Source organism: Rhamphochromis longiceps, linkage group LG16, assembly GCF_057381845.1.
Source record: "Rhamphochromis longiceps isolate RC_006_pf linkage group LG16, R_longiceps_female_GT1.1, whole genome shotgun sequence".
NCBI lineage: Eukaryota > Metazoa > Chordata > Actinopteri > Cichliformes > Cichlidae > Rhamphochromis > Rhamphochromis longiceps.
The window spans coordinates 39,059,530-39,084,622 of NC_140572.1; the positions used below are offsets into that span (position 1 = coordinate 39,059,530).

Here is a 25,093-nt window from a genome sequence, read left to right on the forward strand (position 1 = left end):
GTGGCTCCGCTGAAAAAGAGCAAATCCATAATCCCGGAACATTATATAAATAACCCAGCTTGAATACTCGGGGACGTTTCAAAATGAGGCAGAATAAGATGAAGTCAGATTTAACAGCAACACAGGAATAACCCCAGCTGTGTGGAGGAGGGCGGCGTGTACCTGGAACTACAGCAGCCCCTCCTGTAACACCAGGGAAGGAGCTTCCTCCCACCCTCCACACGAAAACTATTTTCAAAGTGATGTATGGTCAGTCTTTGCCTGGTGATGTAGTCAACCGTGTTTTCACACTGTGAAATGAGTTTCAGTGACCCGGCCGCCCCCGGGGCTTCAGCTACGAGAGCCCACGACCGGTTCATCTCCAGGGTGGCGTCACACAATTCCTGCCGTGTAAGATAAGGCTGTGAGGTTAATATAAATGGTGCTACTACATCACTGTCAGATTGGAGAAAAACAGGCCGTTGGCACTCTTCTGATGGCAGAGGAACAATCGATGCAAAGTGAGTGAGTGCTGGGTTATTTGACCAAACTAGGCCGTATGCCCCACGGGGACCACGGACTGGCAGCCACGTTTCAGTGGATAATGTCGCTGTAACTGTGGCCATAAAGTAAGTGGCTCCGCTGCCTCCACCAGAGGGCGCTGTGCAGCACACCGCCTCCCCTTACCTGCCACGCCACCAACGTTTTTACATCTGTCTGCAGGAAGTCGGACATTGAATCGAGCTCCTTACAAAGACATGAAAAAAGGAAGAAAAGCATTTATTCAGCAGCTCTCAGCCGCCAACAAACACACAGCAGGGTCACCATGAACATCTGAATACACAACAGCTGGAGCATCAGAGCTTCACTCAGACACACAGCAAGGTAAGAAGGTTCTCCCACAAATGCACACACACTCTTACACAACATACATACCACACACCCACAAACATAGTTTGAATTTTTGTTGGCACAGCGTGACTCAACACAGCATGAAGCCACTTCTAAGGTACTGACAATGTAGTGCATGTTATTCAAAAGAAGATCAGGACTATGGAGACTAACAGACTGAATGCATTAGCAGGGTGACCTCCTGGATTGTCGTGCCTCCCAGCACCGATCCAACCTCGCTCCTGGACAAACGGTGGCGTCTGCGCTCTGAGGAGGGTCACACCGACGTGGCAGAGCTCTCTCACCATTCATTTCCCACATTCTTAAAATACAGAACAAACGTTAAAATATCTCATCGCGTGTACGTGAAGAGAAATGAGTGGATTCTGAGTCAGCGAGGATGTAATTTACAGCTTCACTGAAAATGGTTTTAACATTGATTTATGGTGATCGTGTCAGGACACGACTGCACTGCGTGAACCTCCTGGGATGAAAAAACCTCAATTCCTCGCATGAAACTGAAGAAAAATATTCAAGAAACCTGAAGGCAGGGGGGGGGGGGGGAAACCGGACATTAAACTTGCAGCTTCAGCAGCTACTGCAAACACAAAGTGGGCGATGGAAACCTGCTCCACAGAGAGGCCATCAGTGTACATGCAGTCTACACTGACTGCAGGCCCAGATTAGAGGAGGCGAACAAACTAACGGCTTTGTAGAGAGAGAGGAACCAAAGGAAAGGCAGTAAACCGCTGAACGTGTCCAGCAGCACAGTTAGTGTCAATGGCAGTTTGGTCGCTGGCTTCCTGTGAGCCATCAAGCGCTGCAGTCGCCGTCCATCCTCACAGCAGAGCCAGTCAGCTTTCATTCATTCAGATTGGCAACATAGTGGTTGCGATTGTTCTAGACATGAAACTATAACAAGCTATCAATAAAAAATAATCAGATTCATTGAGATCAAAGACGCTGAGCTCTGCTCCTCTGTTCTGTGGAGCTTTGTGTTTTCAGGTCCACGAGGAGCTCAAAGTAAACAGCATCTCTCCCTGAAGCTCTTCTTGTTCTTCTTGTTCTTCCCTTTCCCGTTCTTGTCTTTGTTTTCAGACATTTTCTTGCCTCGCACTTCACGCATCAGGTCAAAGAACACCTGGAAAGAAATCAATCGCATATTTATAACACATACAGGACTCGTGTGTGAAAGAGTCAAAAGCTCAGCTGTGCAGAAGCTTCAGGCACGTTCCGATTCCTCAGTACTCTATGTGACGGCTCCCAGTAAGACCAGCAGCACGCGGGCGTTGGTACAACTCATCGGGCGGAGCGGGTCACCCGTGTGCATCAGCACGCCCTCCCCTGCTCGATCTCAAAGGCTAAAATTCCCCAAAAATAATTCAAAAAAGAAGTGTGGCAGGTCCACAGAGATTAAACCAGCTCTCAGAATTTCTTTGTTTGCTGTATGGAGGGTCGTGGGCATTAAACCTCCCTGTGCCCGCCCACCTCCTTCCTGGGTCTGGGCCTCATCCCAGTGGGTCATGCTGGAAACGGCCCCACTGGGAGGCGCACTCTAATTTCTGTTGAATCACGTTTACGTCACCTTCAGTGCCTAAAACTTGAGCACAGCTCTGTGCTGGTGCGTCTGAGTGATGATACCTTGTCAACGTTGGCTCTGGTTTTTGCTGACGTCTCCACGTACTGGACGCCCCACGCCTCGGCCTTCCCAAGGGCCTCGTCCACGGGCACCTGCCGACGCTCCTCCAGGTCCGACTTGTTCCCCACCAGCAGGAGCGGGATCTTGTCCTCTTCTGCCTTCACCCGCAAGATCTGCTCCCTGTGAGCACAAATGATTATTTGGTCTTTCTCAGGACGTTTCCCCAAATCTAACATGATAACCAGCTGGCAGCGTCACAGAAACAAAGACTTTTACAGGTTGATTAGCAGGATCGGGGCCGGCGCTTTAATGTTTCCACACTGTCGACGGACGTGCTGCCGTCATGTACACTGCTGAAAAACACTAATCTAACTTGCACTGTAGCCGTTTGGAGGATCCCATCCTCTCCCCTCTCAGCGAGCCTCAGAGGCTGACGTGTTTGATTCAAAGTGCTGCTGACTAACGTTTGCATTAAGCTTCAGTGTTTTGTTGCTGTGCTCTAATCCTATCTGCACCTTCCTGCCACAACACGTCCACACTGACACGCCTCCCCACTGACACTGTGACGTGGGTGTGACTCTACACGATCTGGATATTCATGTATTATCCAGACACTGAAAGACACTCGTGGGTGCAGATTGTTGCTGATGTGCCGACTCTGGATACTCTACAGCCGATGTGTAACGAGCGACGATGGCTGATGATCAGTGATGTCATTTTTAACCACTCGCCGGCTTTCATTAATGGCACCAAACTGAACGCACGCATCCGTACCTGAACTCAGCAGTGGCAGCGAAGGACTCGGGCTCTGTGATGGAGAAGACCAACAGGAAGCCCTCCCCGCTGCGAAAGTAGTTGTCCCTGATAGCAGCATAGTCCTCCTGCCCGGCGGTGTCCAGGATGTCGATCTGAGCCTCCTCCCCGTCCAGAACCACCTTTTTCCTGTAGCTGTCTGCTTTGGTGGGCTCGTAGTCCTCCACAAACTACACGTGAAGAGGCAGAGCAGTGGCGCCTGATCAGCAGTGACTCAGCAGGCTAACATGGAAATCAGACGCATGGACAAAAACGCCTGCAGACATGCTGCTGGGAGCCGGAGCTCTCCCCGACACAGGTGGGGACCAGTGACAGCAGCGCCTCTGTTAGGCAGGAGTGGCTGTTAGTCTCAGGCTACAGGGAGCAAGGGACTCATTTCACATTTATGGCAAACCACTGAAAACATCATAAAGGTTGCAAATAAAATCCAGATAGTAAAATAAATGAAGAGTGGTCACGCCTGCAGCCAAACCCCCTCATCTGCTGTCGTGACCTTGCTACAGCAGTGCCTTAGAAGTGTTAACTCACCTCATCGTACATGAACTGCAGGGTGAGGGCTGACTTTCCCACGCCGCCGCTGCCCACCATTATCAGCTTGTGCAGCACCAGAGAGCTCTGGTTTTTACCCTTATTGGCAGCCATCACTGGATTCTTCTTTGTGCCTCTCTTAAACACTCAAACACATGTGCACAGGTACACACACACACACACACTCACGACCTGTAGAGGACAAGAGCGGAAACATCAGTGCGTACAGTAAATAACCTCCGTGTGCCGAAAACACAAGCGTACCGTGGACGAGCGCGAGGACAGATGACAGCTGCTTCTTAGCAGCTTTCACTCTGACTCGCTGTGCCAGGACTCCAGGCTGTGCTCCAGCTAATCTTAAATCTTAACCCCCATCATCTCCATTAAAGCACCAAATTGCCTACTCGTGAATCCTAGAACTTTATAAAGTTCGCCATCAAAAGGTCATTGCAACTGATCAGAAGTAATGAAGCCATCATTCTTCAGTGCAAAGCAGCATTTACAAATGCATTAAACAGGCCACCGTGTGCTAAACTGGTTAAAGAGCAGGGAGACGTGCCTGCCATCTATCTGCTCTGTAATGGCTCTGCCCTCACAAGGTGAAAGCTCACAGTCAATTGCTTTTACCCGACTTCACAACCTTCTCTGTGTCAGATACGATAGCTGCCGTGCCCTCACCTGCTCTATGCTGTGGACGTGGTGCTGTGGAGTGCATCAAATAAGGTTCACAACAAATCAGCAGTCTAACAATGTTTACCTGCAGTGCTCAGCAGGAATCAGAAGTGCTTCTTCATTATATGTTTGAGCACGGCCGACAGCTTCAGTCATAACCAGCAATGTGTGAAAGCCTGTTGATCTGATCAGTTAGGAGATGACTGAGTGTCCGAGGAATCTTTTCCTGGCATTAAGCGTTTCTTATCTACCACCTTTACACGAAGCGTCACAGGAGCTTGTATACAAGCAGGCAGAAAGTCAGACGCGAGTGGAGCTGGTGGACGGGCCGTGGTGGTAAAAACACTTCACTTCCTGTTGTCACAGTTAGTGTCACACATGAAAACCATGTGACAGTTCGTGCTGACATCATTGGTGGACTTTTTCCTGTGGTAGGGACACGCTGTGTTTATATGTAACTGCTCTCTCGTACTCTCTACTTAAATCACAAGGCTTAAACTAAAAGCTCACAGCAGTCAACAATCAGTCAAAGTCCCGTGTTCAGAAGGAAATGCGTTACTGCAGACATTATCAGCTCACTGCTGTAACTGAGAGGCGATCGTCATGAAGAGAAGCTGATGTTTTTGCATCCATATCATAGGATGCATCTGTGACTGTATCTGTAACCTGAGCTCTTATGACCCATCGCTTCCTGCAGAGCAGCCTGCTAACACAATTCCAGCCCTGATAAACACTGATGACTTTCAGTCCTCATTAGTTAACCCCCATCTGTGTTTAAGGCATCGTCACTCCCCGTTTGTTATCCGCGCTGCACCCTTGACGCTCATGCCGGACAGGCGAACACTCATCAGCCACTGACGCGCAACAGCTGGCCACTCCGTGCACGAACCATACGAGCTGAGATGAAGTCTGCACAGTCCATCACAGGAACCCCAGCTCCCTCATTGGGACGATGCTGAGCCTCCTCTGAGCTGTCACACTAACAGCAGCACACAGCTGATTCCTGGCGTTATTCTAAATCTGCTCCACCCAAACAGCAAACACTTCATTTCACAGAGTGGGCTCAGTGCTCACACTCAGGAACCTCCTGCCTCTCACACATGTAATAGAAGAGCTCTGCAGAAGCTACAAACTCCTGGAGGGAAATCAAACAGCAACAACCTGTGTGTGAACGTCAGTTTCTTTACATCGTCTGACAGCAGAACTCGTCTTGCTGCGTCAGCCGTCGTACGATAGCTGCTGATGCCGGCGATGAGGCATCGTGGTCTTCCTATATCCTAGCAGGAAGTGAAATCTGATCTGTGCTCTTCCTGTCTTTGTTATCAGTCACAGGCCAGGATACCCACACAAGCCTACACATACCCAAACACCCATCAGGAAGGCAGCTGACACAGAGGAGGGGTCACCGTGTAAATTATTTACTGCGACCCACTTCTCCGTACGTCAGCGCAGACACAGACTCCATCATAAACAAAGCAGTCAGAGCCAATAAACTCAGGCAGTGTGAAACATGCGCATCATCAGAATCAGAATCAGAATACTTTATTAATCCCGAGGGAAATTAGGGGTTACAGCAGGCAGCACGCTAATGGCGCATGCGCACTCACAAAGGAACCATCATGTGTGCTTAGTGGAAAGTTTCCGAGGGAAGTTCACACAGCGAGGGTGGGGCCGTGTCACATTTCCACCAGCTGCGCTGCGACTTTGAATGCAGGGCCAAAATCAGGGGACAGTTGCAAAAGATATGAAAAATTCATATTTAAGCATGACCCACATCCAGGAGCTGAGTGCGCGCGGTGCTGGTCCTTCTTCGGGGCGGTGGGGTTATGGGGGGAGCCTACAAGGCCGCTCTGGTTTCTAAGGCTCCTGAAATATAGATGACACCAGCGCAAGAATTCATTAAGATTCCCTTTGGAGAACGGCCCGATGTTCCCTCTGCACTCATCCTCACACTCTGGCAAAGACGTACGGAGGTTTGCAGAGACTCTCGCAGATCCTAACAAAAGATTACAGCAAACAGAAAGTGTGAAGCACCCAAACTGGATTTATGTGCCGAGTAAAGCCGAGACATCTGAGCCAGACTTGTAAAGAGCCCGAGGATGCTCCGTCTTTCCACATTCGTCTGATCCCAGGGGTGGGGGGGATTTCCTCTCCCTGTCTGATGAAGAAAACAGTGATGTTTATTCCCTAAATAACAAACCTCCAAATTCCAAGGATTTCCAAAGGAGATCAGTTAGTTTTCTCATCTCGATACCGATCCACTGAGTCAATCACAACACTTATGTGGCCCACCGATACGTCGCGCATGCTAAACAGCTTTCACTTTAATGCTTCTGTCCTCTCAACACTTCCTTCTTTTCCAGCAGAAGTGAGGGAGCACACAGTTCCCACTATAACCATAACTGGAGCTCGCTGTGATAAAACAATACGATGGAGGTAAGAGTACGAGCAGGTCACACACAAAAAAATAAAGACCTGCGGGGTTATTTACCAAACATCTGGGCATCAGGAAATGATTTTTCCTACTTTCAAAGACAGCACGCAGCAGCACGAGAGACATCTTCAAAAAGCGAGCTCCCCACTGTGCATACTAACGACCCTGAGCCAGGAGAGTGTACAGAGAAGCCTTTGACCAAACTGGGCAGCAGGGACCCGGATCGTCTGTAACAGTCCTCGCCCTCCGGCCGCAGCGAGCGGGACCTTTCAAACAAACGTAAACGCATACGAAGTCTTCACTGATCCCTGCAGTGGATCAGCAACACGCCTTTAACACAAAGCAGATATCGTTGCTCCCCATGCTGCAGCTGACCCTGATGATCTTATCCAGACACTCGAGTCGTTCCCATTCCCGGAGCATTCCACTGGACTGATTCACCACGGAGAGACCGATGAGTCCACTTCTCAGCACACATTTCATCACAAATGTATTTGTTCCTGCTGAGCAACTCCCAGCTGCCCACTACTTATCTCTCATTGCAATGTAAACATATCTTTTCATTTTCCTGACAAATAATCACAACGGGCCCCGGTACATACCACCTACACCAGCGCAGCGGCCTGCAGTGCCGCCCCTGGAAGAAATAAAAGCACCACCTCACATTTCCGCTCCATCTGTCTTCACGGAGCCGGTGGTGACGGTAAACTTCACTGCTCTCACACTGTCTGTACCATCGGAGAAGGCGAGGTGGTCAACCTCAATCTGCCTTGTAATACTTCCACGCTGGAGCGAGACATGGTGCTGCGGCCTGCAGCTACAGCTTAAACACAGACGTGGGTTTAATGAGACAGCGAGGCGACTGGACAACTGTGTGAAATCTAATCTCCCAGGCTTTGCATCTGTCGAGCAGAGAGAGCGACGTGTGCTCTAAAAAAGAAATGAACAACAAATACTCAGTTTAAAGATGTTGCTCGTCCCGACCGGGACAGTTACACTTTCCCCTACTTTACTCTGTAACAAGGCATCGATACAGAAGCCAGGACACGGCTGTAAAGTAATAACCAATATGATGGTTTATTGCTTTGCTAACCAAATGATGTCCGTGTTTGTGCTTCCCCTTCAAAAAACTACCGGTTATTAAAGCAGATACAGTTACAACCTCCACAGAGGCCTGAATGAGTGAAAGACCCCGGCCGTGATGCGTTAATTAAAACTGAAACACACCGACCCTGGGCTACCATTGTGTTCCACAAACACTTATTTGCATAAGCAGTTCCTCTTCCTTTAAGGAAACAGGATGTAATGCTTTCCATATTTGATGTGTTACACATATCAGTTACAACTACTGTGTGTAAATATCTGGACATCAGAACATGTCGGTGGGCGTCTTCTAGAGAAGTACACCGAGTGCTCGTCCAGGCCGAGTTTCTACTTCTAATTAAGTCAGACAGAACTAGACAAAGCCCCGTCGGCCTGCTGAGTAAGGCGCCGTTTATCACTGCTACGCACTTACCTACATCCGCACACAGCCTCACTTCTATTTAATGACAGACCTGAGAGGATGGCACTAATGCTAATGCACAGCAGGAAAAGACCGCAGCGGGCTTTCAAGATAATTCAGTGAACTTAAGTTACATAAATAACCTGCATGACTCTCAGCACAGACCGTCTGTTAGTCAGTGGGCAGCAGCAGCCTGACTGAGCAGGTTCGTCAAGAGTAACCAAAGATAATGATCCACACTCATAACATTCACACTCGGTTCACATCGATATGACATCTACCTGAAGTACCTCTGCAAACGGACCGTCTCAGTGTCAGCAGCTCTCAAATCAGCGTCTGTGAGCGACAGGCAGAAACAACCAATAGGACGGCTCGTTCAGCAGACTACAACCTCGGCTCAGCGATCGCTTTCTGTCATCTGATCTCTGATCAGCTGTACTTAGAAACAGTGGGTAGAAAATGTGACTTCAGCAGCTCAGTGAGCAGCTCTGTGTGTTTGCTGTGGACCACATTACAGCCCAGATTTCACAGTTGTTCTGACAACAAGAGAAACTTTTACTTACTTCACTTGTGAGTTTGTCTGCATTAAAATGCAGTACGCAGGCTGTACGTCCCTGCTGGTTATAAATGGGTTGTTTCATGGTTACTCCTCAGAGCTACACATTGACCAAAGCTCACCATTCCTCTAGGTTATCCACAGCAGGATTTCCTGTTCCTGCGGGAATGTCACCGGCTAAAGTAATTCACTGGGATTTCAGATCTCCGGGTCACAGGAAAGTGTCAGTTTGGTTATTTCTGCTTTACGTGCTGTCACATAACTCTTCTGATATTTGTACCATTTTCTGGAACATAAAATTACTGGAGATAAAAAAAACTTTTAATAAAGTTTCAGTCATAGTGATTTTTTAGCAGCATGCTATCAAACTCCACTTAGCTCTGACCCAAGAAGAAGTGAGAAGCAGCCCGTGGGTGGATGTTAGCTCAACATGAGTACCCACTGTCCACGTAGGAAGAAGGGAACCTTGGAGGAGTCTCCAAAGGTCGATTCTGTTCATCTGGACGTAGCGTTTTGTGGGAGAAACGTTTCATCATCATCCAGCTGACTTCTTCAGTCTCAGCTGCAGGTTTATAATCTTATAATCAGTACATTTGCATAATGACTGAAACCAGCCCACTGAGGAACAATGGGCTGGGAGGTCAGTTCTTTCATCATAACCATAAACCTTGGAAGAGGCCTGTGGGGCTGGGGGGTAACTTTCTCCATAAACATCTCATAACACTATAAAAATGGATATGGGCCCTTTAAATACATTTTCCCCCAAAACAAATAAAAATGGCCCACCAGCTTTTAGAAACCACAGGAATTCCCACAAAACTGATGACCTGCTTTTCCTGGAAGAGCTGTTATTGTGCTTGGATCAGCGCGGTGCTCGGGAGCTGTTTACGAGGGTTTCAGAAGATCACGAGACTGTGAGCTTACAGGATGTCACTGCTGCTTTAAATGAGGTGTTAGTCAGCCCAGAATGACACGAGTCTGTGTGATGAACCACACACGGTCACTTTCCCCTCACACAGACCCACAGCGGGCTTTGTCAAAGAGAAGGAAAAGTGCTGCTGCTTTGCCAGCATCGTCCCTCCACCAGCACCTCAACTGTATACATGTAAACACGGAGCACTCACCTAGCTGCCTTCCTCCTCACATTTCTGCACTTCACCGGAGGGTTAAAGTGACCATTGCAGGGCCTCCAAAGTCAGGGGGCTGACAGAGGTGTCCCTCCATACAACAGGAGAAACTCCATGTATGATTTTCTCCGTCACATACAGACAGAGGACAGGTGTGACAGCACCAGCATGATCTCAGTGTTAGCACACCAAACTGTCCTTTTCGCTGACATCAGCTGAGTTACAGGAACATGAGCCGGACCTGGCTCACTGGGTGTGTCCACTCATCTTCCCAGAGGTAAAAACTTTTCAGCAACTACCGCCAAACAAAGTAGAACCGCTAACTTTACCCAGTCCGTCTCTAAACGGTAACTTTACACAACAACAGAGCAAACAGGAGCGGTAAAGCCGCTGTAGTGCCACAGCACAGCCGTGGAGAGGACAGGCTGTGCTGTGTCTGTGTTACCGAGGCTACACCGTCACTGGAAGCTAAGCTAACGACCGGCCAAACAAACAGCTCGTGCCTGACGTTAGCTTCCACAGAGACAGCTAATCAGTCACCAGTGTGTGTCCCGGTGTCCTCACAGCCGTGGGTGCTGAGAGGACAGCCTTTGGACCCGCGGGGTGCTCGCCCGTCCTTACAGCAGGTGCGGTACCGTCAACCTCCCCAAAGCCCCGGTTACAGACTCACGGTGTTCCGCTTGACCGGGGCTGCCCGGAGCCTTACCGAAGCACGATCCGCTTGTCTGCCCGAGGCTGCCGCTATCTTGCTGAGCGCGTTAACAGCGAACACAGAGGCATTGGTCTACATATACAAACCGCTCCCGCAACAAAAGCCCAACCTTCCGGAAGTACAAGCTGCAAACGGCAGGATGTGACGTAATCAGCCTGACTGCCAGCGTTTACTTGGATTTCTAACTGGACAGGATTACTACTAATAAAAAAAAAATTACTACTAATAATTATGAATTATTAATTAATAATTTTAAATAAATAACAAAAAACAGTTCAGTGTAACAGAGTGGTGTAAAACTAGCACAGTTACTGTCTATGAATCCTCGGAGTTAATACTCAAAACATGTTGTAGGAACTTTTAAAGACGACCAGGTTTCTGTGACGTGACACCGCAGGGAAAATAAACAATACTCTGAATTCAGTTCAGTTTGATTTATACGCCACCAAATCACAACAGCACGAGCCTTACGGAGCTTTGTATTGTAAGGGAAACCCCACAGCTAGCACACGAACCCTGCGATGGTTGTGTACAGTGACGGTGCTCCAGCAGCAGCTTCAAGAATAAGATTATCAATATTATGATCTACAATGAAAACAACAAGTACTTCATACTGACGGATGTGAGGTAGTGCGAAATGTTACATAAACCAATGTGAAAATCATTTTTAACATGAAAAAATAAATAAAAATAAGACGGATTGTGGAAAAGCAAATTCTTGTGAATATTAGAGCAAAACTCAAATAAATAGCTCTATAGCTTTAACACTTTAAATATGAGAAACAGACTTGTGTCCTGACAGGTGTGTTCACCTGTTACAAAGAGGAGAGGTTTCCGAGGACGGTGGGAAGGACTTCCTGAACCGCTCTTTCTCGCAGCGTGATTGGATAATTCTCAGGGAGGAGGAGCTCTGCTGACCGGACCGGAGCAGTTGTGATTAGTGATGTGCGATACCACTGATTTCCTTTCCGATCCGATACCAAGTAAAATTCAGGGTGGTATCGACGATACTGATACTTTGTGCAAAAACTTACTTTATTTATTGTATCTTTTATTGTATCTCACATTATAGCATCATCATGATTACAGGACATCATATTACTTGCTCTTATCACTTAATAATGCAGAATTCATCATATAGAAATAAAAAACCTGAAGTTGTGGCTATTTGAACACGCTGCCTGCCTGCAGCACTAAAGGACTAAAGGAGAGACGTCTGTCTCGCCCTAGCAGCACCTGTCCCTCTCCTCTTCAGTTTGCCTCAACATACGCTCGTCCTATTCTGTGATCTGATTTCCTGTGAGGTATCTCACGAGGTTAGTGGTCTTGCCACAGCACCTCACTGTCTTGCCACATGTATTGCAAACCACATCTCGGCTGTTTGTGGAGGTAAAATACGTCTGCACGTAACTCCAATTACACTCAGCCATTGTTGCGAGTGCGCACGCCAGGGGCTGGACACAGTTATACAGCCGTATTTTGCACATGACTATGAAAGGCAGAAGAGGAAGTAGTTCCTTCCAATGTTGACAATCCAAATGATATAGTTTCTTTCCACTGTGTTCCTGTTAATGATAAACTACAAATTTACCCTAAATTACTAAAATATCGATATTTTAATGTGAGAATCGATTCTAGAACATAAATGACTGGTATCGGAGGAATCGATATTTCAGTATCGATCCGCACATCACTAGTTGTGATTGTCCATGATGGAGGACGGTGTGTTTAGTGAACTGCGGCCCCTCACTGACTCAAACACCTCCAGATTCTGACCAATGAGGTTCCAGCTTGGTGGACTAGTTTGCTGATGCTGCTACAGACGGACAGAAGTTCTCCAGCACAAACGGAAGGACCTGAGGTTCCTCACAGAGTCCAGTCGGCTCATCCCCTTCACTGTTGGTCCTCCAGTCTGTGATTCACAGAAACGCCCACTGAGACATAATATTAAGAACAAGTGTTGTAGCTCAGACATGCCAGATCAGCAGTTCCATGACAATAAAACCACCTGCTGTCAGTGAACCCTGACCTCTGGCTAAATACTAGCCAAAGTAAGAATAAAGAGAGCGTCCCAGACATGTTTTGCCTTTTACAGAAACTCAAAATGTGAGTTCTCCTGTCCTGTCGTAGAAGAAATGTTTTATTCTGAGACACAGGAGCAGCACCGCCATGTCTTCCTACATATTGTTAGAACAGAGATGATGATTTTTTTAAAGATGCATGGCTGTTGCTGTGAAGATAAAATCCAGGTGTGATGCTGAGACTCAGTCCTGTTAAAGCGGATGTTGCAGCCGACCTTAAGCTCGTCTAGTCGAACGAGCCAAAGCAGAGGCAGTGCAGCTCTTATTGCAGTGTAATGGGCACTGTGCCTCTTGCAAAAGTGTGTATAGAAAATGAATGAGTGGATGGAAACTGCACGACGGGGACTTTTGCAGACCACGTTTATGGAGGTGGCAATAAAATGTCAGTGAGCTCTCTGGGCCGGTTCTCACTGAGGTTTGTAAACCACCGTCTGTGCTCACACTTTTTAATCCTTCTCTTTATTCTCTATTCATCCGAGAAAACTGATACATGAGACAGTTTTCTAAAATAAAGGCAAAGATGAGATATACACAAATTATATTATTGTTTATATTCAGAGCTCACATCGTTAAAATTTAGACTTTGCATGGTTTCTCTTTTTCCCCAGTCTGGGTGATTTTCTGCCTTCGTTGTTCCACTGCAGGCCTGGCTGAGGAGTGCACGGCACCATTACTCCATCAGCTTTTTCCCTCCTGTGGAGGTAATGATGTGATTAATTTAACACACCTCAGAGTACAAATGTTGACAATCCCACAGCTCCGTGCTATAAAAAAGCAGAGCCTTTAAACATTTATGGGCACAATTCCTCTTTTGCTATTAAGGTGTGAGGAAAATAAATTGAAGAACAGTAAACTGGGAATACAGACCTTTATACCCGCCCTGGAGAACCACCTGCAAAAATATATATTTATCTGCAGCGCCGACTCAGCCGTGTAGAACCAGCTCTTTACAATTATGCTATTAAACACGTCCCAGCTGACAGAAGACGACCGCGTGGTCTCGCTACACTGACCAGAGGTGCACGCGCCGCAGACGCCGCGCTGCACGCGCCTGATAATGATGCTGAAAATGGTAAAAGTGGATCTATTTCAGGTAACAGTCCGCCAACACTGGACAATGGAGGGGCTGTGTCTAAGTTAAGGTGAATGAAGACCTGGAAATATAAATTCATCTTATCACAGCAACACTTTGTAAAACATGAAAGCTACACATGCACAGTCTGTTTGATCTTAATGGGATATTCACGTGTTTACAGACGCAGACTGGAGGTTTGTGCTGCCTCTGCTGTTTATTTTGATGTTAAGCCTTCACATGCATACTGAGTGTAGCTGTAACCAGCTAACATGTAGGTGAAAAACTTCACTCCAGACTTTTGAGCTTTGCACTCAATCACAGAATCGCTCAAAGCTGCAAAATCAAGTCTAAACCGAGGGTCATCTCCCAGTTTAGACTCAGTGGGGCTTTGAGCCGTCACGCCAAAAACTAAAGAAACCAGTTTAGACTCGAGAAACAGAAAGAAGCCTGGAGAAAGATCAAGTAGACTTAAAGCACAAGCTCAGGTCAGATGAGATGAAAATAGAGACGGTGCTTATGTCTTGACGAAGAAGGAAGGAGTCCAAAGAAAACCCCACAGTGAAACTCGGCAGTGGGAGTCCTGTGCATCTGGAACTGGGAATCTCGTCAAGGAGAATCATGGAGAAAACACTCTGCAGCAAAACTGTGTCTGGGTCGTGGCTTTGACAAAGACCTCGAACATGTGTCACTCCTGATGTAGACCGACCTCCAGAAGAGTTACTGGCCGGCACAAAGACACGTCTGCAGGGAGAACTGAAGACCGTCAGCTGTAGAGGAGCGCTCGTGATCCGGGACTGCGCAGTAAAAAGGCAAAAGTGCAAAGAAATGCTACAAAATACTGAGAGACCTAACTGACGTAGGTTGTTTATTTTATTATTTATTAACATTTAGCATTAGTCCAAGGTTATCGATATTACATTTAAGAAGAACAGCAGGCCTGTGTGGTGATTTTGGTGAACAGGAGAAAGTTCCCTAATGTTACAGAAGTATTACTTTTTATTTAAATGATAAATGAGACAAGTGGAATCAAGACTAACCTTCTGCCTCAGCTCAGTTTCTGCTCTCATACATGATGCAGACCTTTACGATTTTCCTCCTGCACCTCTTCCTCACCTCCAGGCTGTGAAAAATAAAAGAGTGGACCCTGACAAACCCAGAAAGTTAAGTATTGTGTTCAAATAGATCTGGCAGTTTGATGTGAGACTGTAACTCAGCCCAGTGAAGCTCTGACGGAGATAAAAGCCGCAGCGTTGGTGCAGATGGGACGACTCCATCTTCTTTGGCAGGTGATGATGAAACATAGTGGCTGTAACAAAACAAACCTTTTAGCTTGTGTGCCGGCTGCTGGTGTCAGAGCAGGACCGGTGCCCGTCTGTCTGCTAACAGAAGCCACTGCAGGCTCTGAGACGCCTTCAGCACAGACTCATTCCTGCTGACACCTGAGCCGTCTCACGCTGCTTCGGCCGCGGGCCGTAGGATGAAAGAATTATTCCGTATTCCCAAAGATGAATCGAGCCTGGAATTTGTCTGTGCGCTGATCCTCGAGCCCACCAGGGGGAGCCAAATACACCAACTACTGTAAAAGCCTTGCTCAGATCTGTAGTGCGTGACTTCGAACATTATTAAAAACTGGCACAGCTGCACAAACGGATTTAAATTTCCTTCAGACAGACAGAAGCAGCACGTAAACATGCTGCCACTGCATGCATGCTTCAAACCATAAGCACAGGCTTCAGTCTGCATGCTCATTAAATAAGCATTCTACTCACACAGTCATATTTCAGCTCCATCAGTTAATTTATTTTCTCTTACATTTGATTTCACACATTCACTGTATCAGGTGTCTAATACTGGGTTGGGTTCATTCATCATGGCTCTGCTTTGAGACTGCAGCCAACATCCTTCAGGCAAGTTCAGGAAACCAGCTCGGCTGGACCTCAGCAGCGACGCTCGCTGTGATCTTTAACCGTTGACGTGCTGTGCATCCACAGATGCTTTACTGCATATCTTGATGCGAACCAGCGGTTACACGTGTGTATGCGAGCAGCTGGAACAGGCGTACCTAATGAAGTGGCTGGTGAGTGTGTGTTCCATGCGTACCCAAATTAAAACAGAATCTTTTAGTCTGGGGGGGTTCAGTTGTTTCCGTGCTTTATAGCTTTTAATGAGAGACACATTAAACATGGCGAGCACAGCTTCTGCTTCCAAACCTGCTCAGACTGTTCGTCTGTCTGTGACCTTAAATCGGCGCTTTCGGGCTTCACAGACCTGCAGAGGCAAAAATGTCATCGATGTCATCGTGAGTGACCGTGCTCCGACACGTCGCCTCTCGAGCGGTCCCGCTTCTCAGGTCGTCCCCGCTAAGTCGAGCTCGTGTCTGTCGTCCCGCCTGCTCTTTCCTTTTTACGCCGCCTCTCATCATAAGCCTCCTGAGAGTATGAAAACGAATTCTCCCGTGGACACGTCTCCTCGAGGCGAGCGAACGTAAGGTCTTTGGCGCTGATCCTTCTGGAGATGAAGCCCAGCAAGCTTCCTTTTTGAAGGTTTGCAGCTTCCTCTGGACGCTGAAGCACGAGAAGAGAGAACATGAGCACCTCTGCAGAACGCTAAAGGAAGACTTCCTGAGAAAGTGTCGCTCTTACTTGTGGCCCGCTGCCTCCAGGCATTTCATCTGCCGGCACTTTAACTGCAGGAAGGTTAAAAGGCGTTTTTCCTTTCCCATCCTCTGGGATTTGCACCAGCGAATCATCTCGTCCACACGGATCTCCAGGTGTGAGAAAGAAGCAGCATCTCTCACCTGCTTCTGGAACTCGTGTCTCCTGTCAGCTCTGCTCGTTTGTTTGGGCGTCGACTTGCCCTCGAGTCGCAAGAAGAAGAAGTAAATACGTGAACATGAGAAACAGTAAAAGTAGAGACGAGTCACGTGCTTGCTCACATACCTCTGTGAAAGTCCTGCACAGCTTGAAAAAAGACTTCCTGTCTGCTGCGAGGCCGACGCCTGGAGAAATATCAGGGATGTGAGTGGGGATGTTCACGTCTCACTGAGGTCACGTTTGCGTTGGGAAAAACAGCGCATGAATGCAGACTACCTCTTATAACTGCAACGCCGAGGTCTTCTTTGAGCTTTCTTTTCTGCGTGCAGGTCTTCTTGGCTTCAGCTGGAAGTTTCTTCGCCGCCTGCTTCTTTTCCTGCCGCGCTCTGCTGTGCGCCGCAGGCTTGGTCAATAACAAAGCATCAGAGGGACCGAGGAACTGAGCCAGATCAGCTGGCAGGGAGAAGTCTGTGAGGAAGGGCATGGGCTGGACTCGGGCTACGTCTCTGAGAAGCTCCAGGAGCTGCCGGTAGAGGCCGGACAGGGCGAGCAGCACGCCACGGAAAATCACCCTGAGAACGCACGAAATACAACGTGTTAACACTTTCTGCAGACTTAGTGCGCTCTCTCTCTAAATGCACGTATGCTGCAGAAAACGTCCTGACCACAGACGGCTGAGCATGCTGGTTATCACCACGTTCAGGATGACAAACTCCTCCCACTTCATCTGCTGCTTTGCGAGTCTGAAACAAGCAGCTGTTAAGGGGAAACCTGCAGAGGGCACGAGAGTCAGACTTGGTTCAGATGAAGACATCCGCACGTCGTTCACGCGGAGATCGATGCCGAGTGTGATGGCATGCCACACATGGTAAGCTCCACACCTCATCACCCGTTGATTCACTTTAGTTTAATTTACAGTCACTACTTTAAAATATTCTATTTATTGTTCAATATTGTTTCTTTATTAAATGTATTCATTTTTCCATCACACCTTCCAATGTTTATATGGCGTGCACACATATTAACCTTGCAAGGTCAAAGTTCTGTTTTATGTTATATTAATACATCTTTCTTTGTTTGAGTTACCTGGGGGTTGGTGTCTCCTCCTGTCTGGCAAAAGGTGTGGCAAAGGGCTGGGAGACCTGAAGTACTGCTGACAGCCTAATTGGATTGCACCACATGCTTCATTGCCTGGGGGGTGTTTCATGTTTGTTTAAATGTTTTGTATTAGTTGGTTATATGGCAGCCATCTTGTTTTCCCCCGTGTGTGTCATTTGGTTTAGCTAAACCAGTATTTAAGTCCCCCTGTGTGTCATTTCAGCAGGTCAGTTTACCATATGTTTGTTTGAGGTTTTGTTAATTATTATCTTGAGTTTAGTCTATTGAGTTGACCTCTTTTATTGGTCTGCCTGTTTAAGTTTTGGCTTTGTTAAATATATTTTCATATTTTTGGGTCAATAAAACCCGTTTTTTGAATTAAAACCACCTGTGTCCTTTATGCTTTACTGCTTGGTCCCTGACACCGAGTCTGAGAACAGAACGGCCTCACAGAAGGATACGTGAAAGCTCTGCTGCAGCGACGCAGCGTGCAGCTCGTCAGCCGAGCGGCCCCCAGCACTTTGAGACAGATCCACTCCAGCGTGGGCTGACTGGGAACGACACACTGGCCGTCCTTGATGCTCAGCTGCCTAAAACACACAGACACACACCACTGCAGACTGTAGCAGAAACTGACATCCACACAGAATTTCACAGTTTGAATCTCCGTCCTATCTTCTATAAAGACGTCCGTCTGCATGCTGAGAGGACTTCATTCATGCAGTTGCCCACCCCCGGTCTACTGTGGGAATAACACACATTTTCATTGTGCACTCAGTAAATAAAAGCTGAGTGGACTGGTTCATGAATCCGACCTGGTCACAGCAGTGAAGGTTCACGATGAAGACCTGCTCTGCACGTCACACACTTCACAGCGAGCCGCAGACTTACCTCTGGATCCTGTTCGGACACAGATCTGACAGTTCCTGAAGAGCAGCATCGAGCTTCATGTTCTTCAGCCGGTTCACACACTGCTCCACCTTTGAAGGAAGGAACATGTAGGTTAGTCTGCTAGTTGACTAAGGCCAGAACACCGGCCTAGTGAAAACATCTGGATGATCTCCGAGACTTCTGGGAGAACATCCCGTGGCCTGAGGAGACAAAAGCTGAACGTTGGGAGGTTTGAGTCCCGTTACATCTGCATTAAACATAAAGAGAACATCACAGCAGCAGTCGGACACGGCGGTGGGAGCGTGATGGTCTGAGCTGCTCTCTAGGAGAATGTGGGCCCGGCAGTCATGCAGCAGCAGCAGCTCCACCTCTGATTGGCTCTGAAGACAAAATGAAGGTTCTGGAGCGTCCGAGTCAAAGTGTGGACTTAATCAGACCGAGGTGACCATAGACAGGCGCTCATACTGGAAAAGCCTCCAACTATTCAGAGTGGGACAAAGTTCCTCCACAGAGACGTGAAACACTCACCATCAACACACCACAAGGTGTGGATAAATACAATCAGCATTAAAAACTGCAGTTTATTTTCACTCAGGTTATCTTTGTATTAAAACTCGTCTGAGGACATCGATCAGTGAAGGACAAACAGCAGTCTGTGGAGGCTCACTGATAACTTATGCTGGAGGTCTTTCTGATGCTGTGACTCTGGAGACATTCAGGGAGCTGTCAGGCTGTCAGTCTGATTACAGCTGTTTTATTGTCCCCAGAGTCACAAACACGCAGCCTTTCATCCTGTTAATCATGATTTCCATGTCTGTGATGTTACATGTAACAACAGTCTGAGGCTGAACCTGGATCGGGGTGAACTGGGGATGCATCGATCCCATATACAGCACCGGCCTGATCCTGACCTAAATGACTTGATCAGATATCAGGAGAAATAAAAAGTGTAGCCCGATCCTTTAAATATTACAAAAGTGCCTCATGAAGCTTGCGACACGGCATAACCGAGGTCGTGACCTTAGCACGTCGGAGCAGTATGTGTCATGCGATAGAGCGGTCGTTGTGTGCGAGACCTGTCGGCGGCGTGGAGCTACTTCAGACTGAAAGAAGAAAATAGGAAGATGTGGTAGCAGCGTTGGGAACTTTAACACCACAAACATGATTAAACACTCACAGAAATACCAAATACAGGAGCACACAGAGTTTATCCAGTGACTCAGTACAGAGTAGGGATGGGTACCGGTGTCCGGTGCCATGATGGCACCGGTTCTGACATAAACGGTAGTAACCAGACCGAAAAGCAGCGCACATTTCGGTGCTTTATTTCGGTGCTTTTTTTTCCTGAGCTGTGACACACTTTAGATTCTAGCCAATCATTTTACGTTTCCGAGGATAGTAGGCGGGCCCAGGTACGTAGGTTCTTTTAGAGCAGAGCTACAGATTAAAAACGCCCAAGGTGAAGCGGTCAAAGTCTGGCTGTACTTCACAGCAAAAGATGCAAACTCAGCAGCAACAAGTGCTTTAAGCTGATACTGTGATACTGTCAAAGGAGGTAACACCTCGAAACTGATGAAACACCTGGCGACGCATAGCGTTTTTTTTAAAAGCCCAGAAATGCGCCGTATTTGATAGCTTGCTGCGAGACCTCACACCGAGCACATCTACTGCGGGTGTGGTGCCTGTTATGCAACATCCCCCAAAAACACGAAGAGGAGAGTCCTGGCCCCTAGCCCTGCCAGTGTAGCAGAAATGATGAGGATGATGATGCAGCAGCAGCCGTTCTTCTCTGCGTGAGTAGTTTAATGTTGTTCGTGTGTAATTTACGTTGAGTACACTAACCACGTGATTACATTAATGCATGTAAGGTGAACTAGCAAACACCGTCATAGCTACATGCGGCTGCCTCCTTGTTTGATGGCAGATACTCCCTTCACCCTGGCTAAAAAGGCTAAAATGACCAAAGAAAAAGTGGAAAACAGCTGAACATGAGAGGTTTTTGGACAAAGTTTGTGTTTTTTTCCATTGTTTAAGCACTGCTTCCAGCCAAGAGTGATGCCATATATGCCCCATAGCTGCAGAAAAGGCTAACATTGTTATATTTTTACAAAAAACAGCTGAATATGAGAGGTTTTTGGACAAAGTTTGTGTTCTCCATTCTTTAAGCACTGGTTTGAGCACCGTTTAAGCACCGGCACCGTTTCAAAAGTACCGGTTTGGCACCGGTATCGGATAAAACCTAAACGATACCCATCCCTAGTACAGAGTTCATCCAGGCCTCCAACACGAAGCAGAAAAGTATCAACAAACGCTTTTGGAAAACATTCAGAGTCGCGAGAAACTCCGTCCAGAAAGCAACAAAGCAAAGCTGATAACAGAGAAAACTGCTGAATTTGTTGTACTCGATGAGCACAACACGTGTTATTAATCTGTCTCTTTATCCTGTCTTCCTTCTGTCACCCCAACCAATCACAGCAGATGGCCCCGCCCCTCCCTGAGCCTGGTTCTTCCGGAGGTTTCTTCCTGTTAAAAGGGAGTTTCTCCTTCCCACTATGGGCGATCGTGGCTCAAGAGTTGGGAGTTCGCCTTGTAATCGGAAGGTTGCCGGTTCGAGCCCCGGCTCGGACAGTCTCGGTCGTTGTGTCCTTGGGCAAGACACTTCACCCGTTGCCTACTGGTGGTGGTCAGAGGGCCCGGTGGCGCCAGTGTCCGGCAGAATGTGTAAAGCGCTTTGGGGTCCATAGGGACTAGTAAAGTGCTGTACAAATACAGGCCATTTACTTGCTCATAGGGGGGTTTCTCTGTATGTATTACTGTAGGGTCTACCTTACGATATAAAGCGCCCTGAGGCGACTGGCGCTGTATAAATAAAGCTGAACTGCATTTCTGTTGTGGGAAATGTCAGTTTTTGGTGCTTAAAGGAGTATTGTGAGCCTCGCTACGTGCTGCCAAACCAACGTTTCATTAAAGGCATAATCAATCAAGTTGTTGAATACAAACATTATTTTGTGATGATATTGGGCTTCATGTGTTTTTCAGAACTTTGCATAAAACTGCGTTTTGAATGTTACTTTAAATACTTAGATCTAAAGTTGGAATTTGTAATGTTCTTGGATACCGGTGATGACGTTTGTTTCAAAGCTTTAAATAAAAAGATCAGCTGAGCTGAGCAGTATTTTGGCTGCTTACAAGTATAATAGAAGAACTTTAGTCGTTTTTTTGCTTTTTTAAAATCTTAATATGACATTTATGACTAAAAGCAGACTATACCGGAGTCATATCGGTATCCAAATCTATGACATCAGTATAGGACATACAGACGTGGCGTCATCCATCCCTACTGTGAACGACAGGCTGCCTGGCTGCATGGAGGAGGAACATGTTGTCGTCGTGTTGGTGTTGTTCCCACATCATCATGAAAATGTTGTTCCAGGATCAACATTGCAAGTAACCAATCACATTGTTGTGACGTTATTCTTTTGCGCGCCAAGCCATTCGTGCATTTATGAAATTCCAATGTTGCAAGGACAATATCAGTTCTGCTCAGCGTTTATTAAAGGGTTACGGTCAGGGTCCGTTGATCGGCGGACAGAGGCGGTTTCTCGCAGCTTAAGTACAGTTTTTTGTTTTACGGCGGTTTTTCCCGAAGTCGCAAAAGTATGACGTCACAACATTCTGATTGGTCACTTGCAATGTTGATCCTGGAACAACATTTAGTATGTTGATCTGGGAACAACACCAACACGACGATATCACCTGTACGTGACTCGGAGCTCAGGTGGGCGCGCTCCGAGTTGCCCTGAGCTCTTAATGAACACACCCACGGTTGCCCTGGAGACAGCGCTCACCTGCTTCAGTGCCTTGAACGTCTTGTTGCCCCGGTAGCTGTTGTTCAGGACGTACAGCAGCTCGTACAGCAGCCTGACCTCCGTCTGAAGCATCTCACTGCGGAGCAGCTTCAGCACATTTTCGCGCTCCGTCAGCAGCGTTTCAACGTCTGCAGCTGCACAAACACAAACACCATCATCATCGTCACCTCACAGCCACGCGGCGCCGAGTCCTGGCTCTCCCACGTGGGTCGCATGCGGCGTGTTATTTCGCACACAGCACGTCAGTGACCGCGCGCTGCGGCTCGTACCTGTCTGTGCGGTGAAGGGCACGCGGACAGCGGACACGGCGCTGGGAAAAGGGACGTTGACTCTGTTCCAGAGCTCCACGGCCATGCTCGAGTCTGCCTGAAAAACAAAATACGACCCGGAAGTCCCACAGCCAATGGCGTTCGAGCACGCGTAAACGTCATCGTCTGTGTTAAAGGCACCGCAGTCGCCGAGTGTGCTCTGCTAAAGTACTTACAACACACATGATTCCTCCGAGTAGTTATCACGAACTGATCAGAACAAAAGCGTAGAAACAATAAAGGCCAATAAATATTAAAATTATGAAAACACAACGAGGATAATGACAATAAACGTGTTTTAATAGAGCAATGGATTATTAACACAGCATTTGTAAACATATACGTTATTCCTGTTTGCACACAATAACAGAATAATTATTTCATCCAAACAAACACGGTGAGGGTCAAAACTGAAGCCCCTGAAAAAGTGACCTTTATACTGAAACACAGCACAAACCACCGCTGTGCCACAAGGTGCTGTCAGGAGAACAGCACTTTATTGTGACAGTACAGGCAGGAAGCAAGCACTCAACTTCAAACCGAGGGTCGTCTTCCACTTTACACTCATAGAGGAACTTCAGCGAGGGGTCGATGTGAAAACCTCCATGTGAAAGAGTTTCTTTCAGCTCCTCTCACAAACCGACAGCATCATCATCACCTCGGTGTTCTCCTTTGTGCTGCAGGCGGCCTCTGAGGGGCTCCTCCTGACCCATAAACCAGGACTGTTCTTATGTAACACATTAAGGCTCCTCAATCCCAAACAAACGTCTTCTCGTGTACAACTCCTGAACTGTTTGTTGCATAGTTTTTAGTGCTGCTAAAGGTAGTCTGTGCAGCAGAAAAACACCTTTAAACTGTAATGAGTTATGACTTCAGATGAATACGGAGAGGAAGTGTGAGGAAGAGTAATGTCTGCACAGACTGATTTATCAACATTCATCACCATGTTGCACATTAAGATTCGGGTTTCACATACTGTGCAGAATAAAAGCTCCCCATGTGTTCACACAGACGCCCACTGTGAAATACTGCCATCGTTTATTGGAACAAAAGCAACAGATTTAACGAGAGGACATTAAGGGGCCTGTGCCGCCTGATTCCTGATCCAAGAGATGACTTTTAGGTTCACTTCCTCCATCACGGACACCTCAGAACGGCCTTTCACCTTCAGTCCATGGCTGCCTCCTCGTAGCCACAAAATCTCAACCTGAGCTTTCATTTCTTTCACCGTCGTGTCAAAGTGAACCTGAGCGAGGACACAGAGCAGAGTGAGCACTGCAGCACGTCCCAAGAGCAAGAGCAATGTCCCGTTACACAGATGCATCAGAACTACATGCAAACAGAACAGCAACAATGAGCACACAGGACAGTCTTCTAATAGTTTAATAAGGAAACATGCATTAGGTATGAATCTCATTCCTCACCCTGTCACACATGTCGTCCTCAGTGCCTGACACAAACAGCACACGCGTGTGCGCCGGCAGCACCCTTAGATCTTCGCTCCGTTGGCGGTGTGCATGCGTCTGTCCTGGGGGGTGCAGCGGGAAAGACAAGCAGATCACACCCTCCACCGCGGCCTCGGATTCCTCGCTCAGTCGCCTAGCTAAAGCTGCAGCCGCACGACACCCCATCGACCTGCCTGTGGAAACGTCACAGTGTTCAAGGACTCCCACTCAGTTATTTCTACACTGCTGCATGTCCTCGTCTTCACTTGAAACATAGATGGAGGTTCAGAGGTGAAGATGTGGTATCTGGTGATGTCATCAGTTAAAGAGTGCGGTCTTTAAGCCCCGGACATCAACGTGGGGTCTGTTTTACCACATTAACATACTTCCCACCAAAGTAAACTGTTAAGGTACAACAACACTTTGCAAACTGAAGTACGTGAGACAAAATGACCCGACAGCGTTTCTGCTCTGAGCTCTTCCTCTTTTGTTTTGAACATCTTAAGGCTTCTTACCTCCAAAAAAGACGCGTTTTACTGTGAACCTCTGCAGTGACTTCAGGTAGTCCTACAGGTGGAAACACGTTAAACAGCACACGTTACATCATACTGGTGCTCTACAAAAAACGTGTAATATTGCACGTAAAGCAGTGAGTGCA

The 25,093-nt window shown here is 47.4% G+C and overlaps 3 protein-coding genes across 6 annotated transcripts in view; all 3 read right to left on the reverse strand.

Annotated features, from left to right (window-relative positions):
- Positions 1-743: 743 nt before the first annotated feature.
- Positions 744-11,005, reverse strand: LOC146651662 (ras-related protein Ral-B). Its single transcript, XM_085383579.1, has 5 exons — positions 10,850-11,005; positions 3,851-4,042; positions 3,284-3,492; positions 2,512-2,689; positions 744-2,011 (listed from the first exon to the last, which is right to left on the reverse strand). The coding sequence occupies exons 2-5, from the start codon at positions 3,962-3,964 to the stop codon at positions 1,889-1,891; spliced, it is 624 nt and encodes a 207-aa protein (XP_085239705.1). The 5' UTR covers positions 3,965-4,042; positions 10,850-11,005; the 3' UTR covers positions 744-1,888.
- Positions 11,006-15,789: 4,784 nt separating this feature from the next.
- On the reverse strand, positions 15,790-23,081 carry rmp64 (ribonuclease MRP subunit p64). Its single transcript, XM_085385101.1, has 9 exons — positions 22,952-23,081; positions 22,662-22,816; positions 18,814-18,902; positions 18,384-18,512; positions 17,490-17,567; positions 17,101-17,396; positions 16,951-17,009; positions 16,654-16,868; positions 15,790-16,575 (listed from the first exon to the last, which is right to left on the reverse strand). The coding sequence occupies exons 1-9, from the start codon at positions 23,034-23,036 to the stop codon at positions 16,272-16,274; spliced, it is 1,410 nt and encodes a 469-aa protein (XP_085241227.1). The 5' UTR covers positions 23,037-23,081; the 3' UTR covers positions 15,790-16,271.
- Positions 23,082-24,011: 930 nt separating this feature from the next.
- Positions 24,012-25,093, reverse strand: part of tex30 (testis expressed 30) — a 36,197-nt gene continuing 35,115 nt past the window's right edge. For all 4 annotated transcript variants that reach the window (XM_085385103.1, XM_085385102.1, XM_085385104.1 and 1 more), the window contains exons 3-5: positions 24,951-25,002; positions 24,415-24,629; positions 24,012-24,236 (exon numbers count right to left, since the gene is read on the reverse strand). In XM_085385103.1, coding sequence (XP_085241229.1) covers positions 24,066-24,236; positions 24,415-24,629; positions 24,951-25,002 — 438 coding nt within the window. In that variant the 3' untranslated portion in view covers positions 24,012-24,065. The remainder of the gene's footprint in view (positions 24,237-24,414; positions 24,630-24,950; positions 25,003-25,093) is intronic.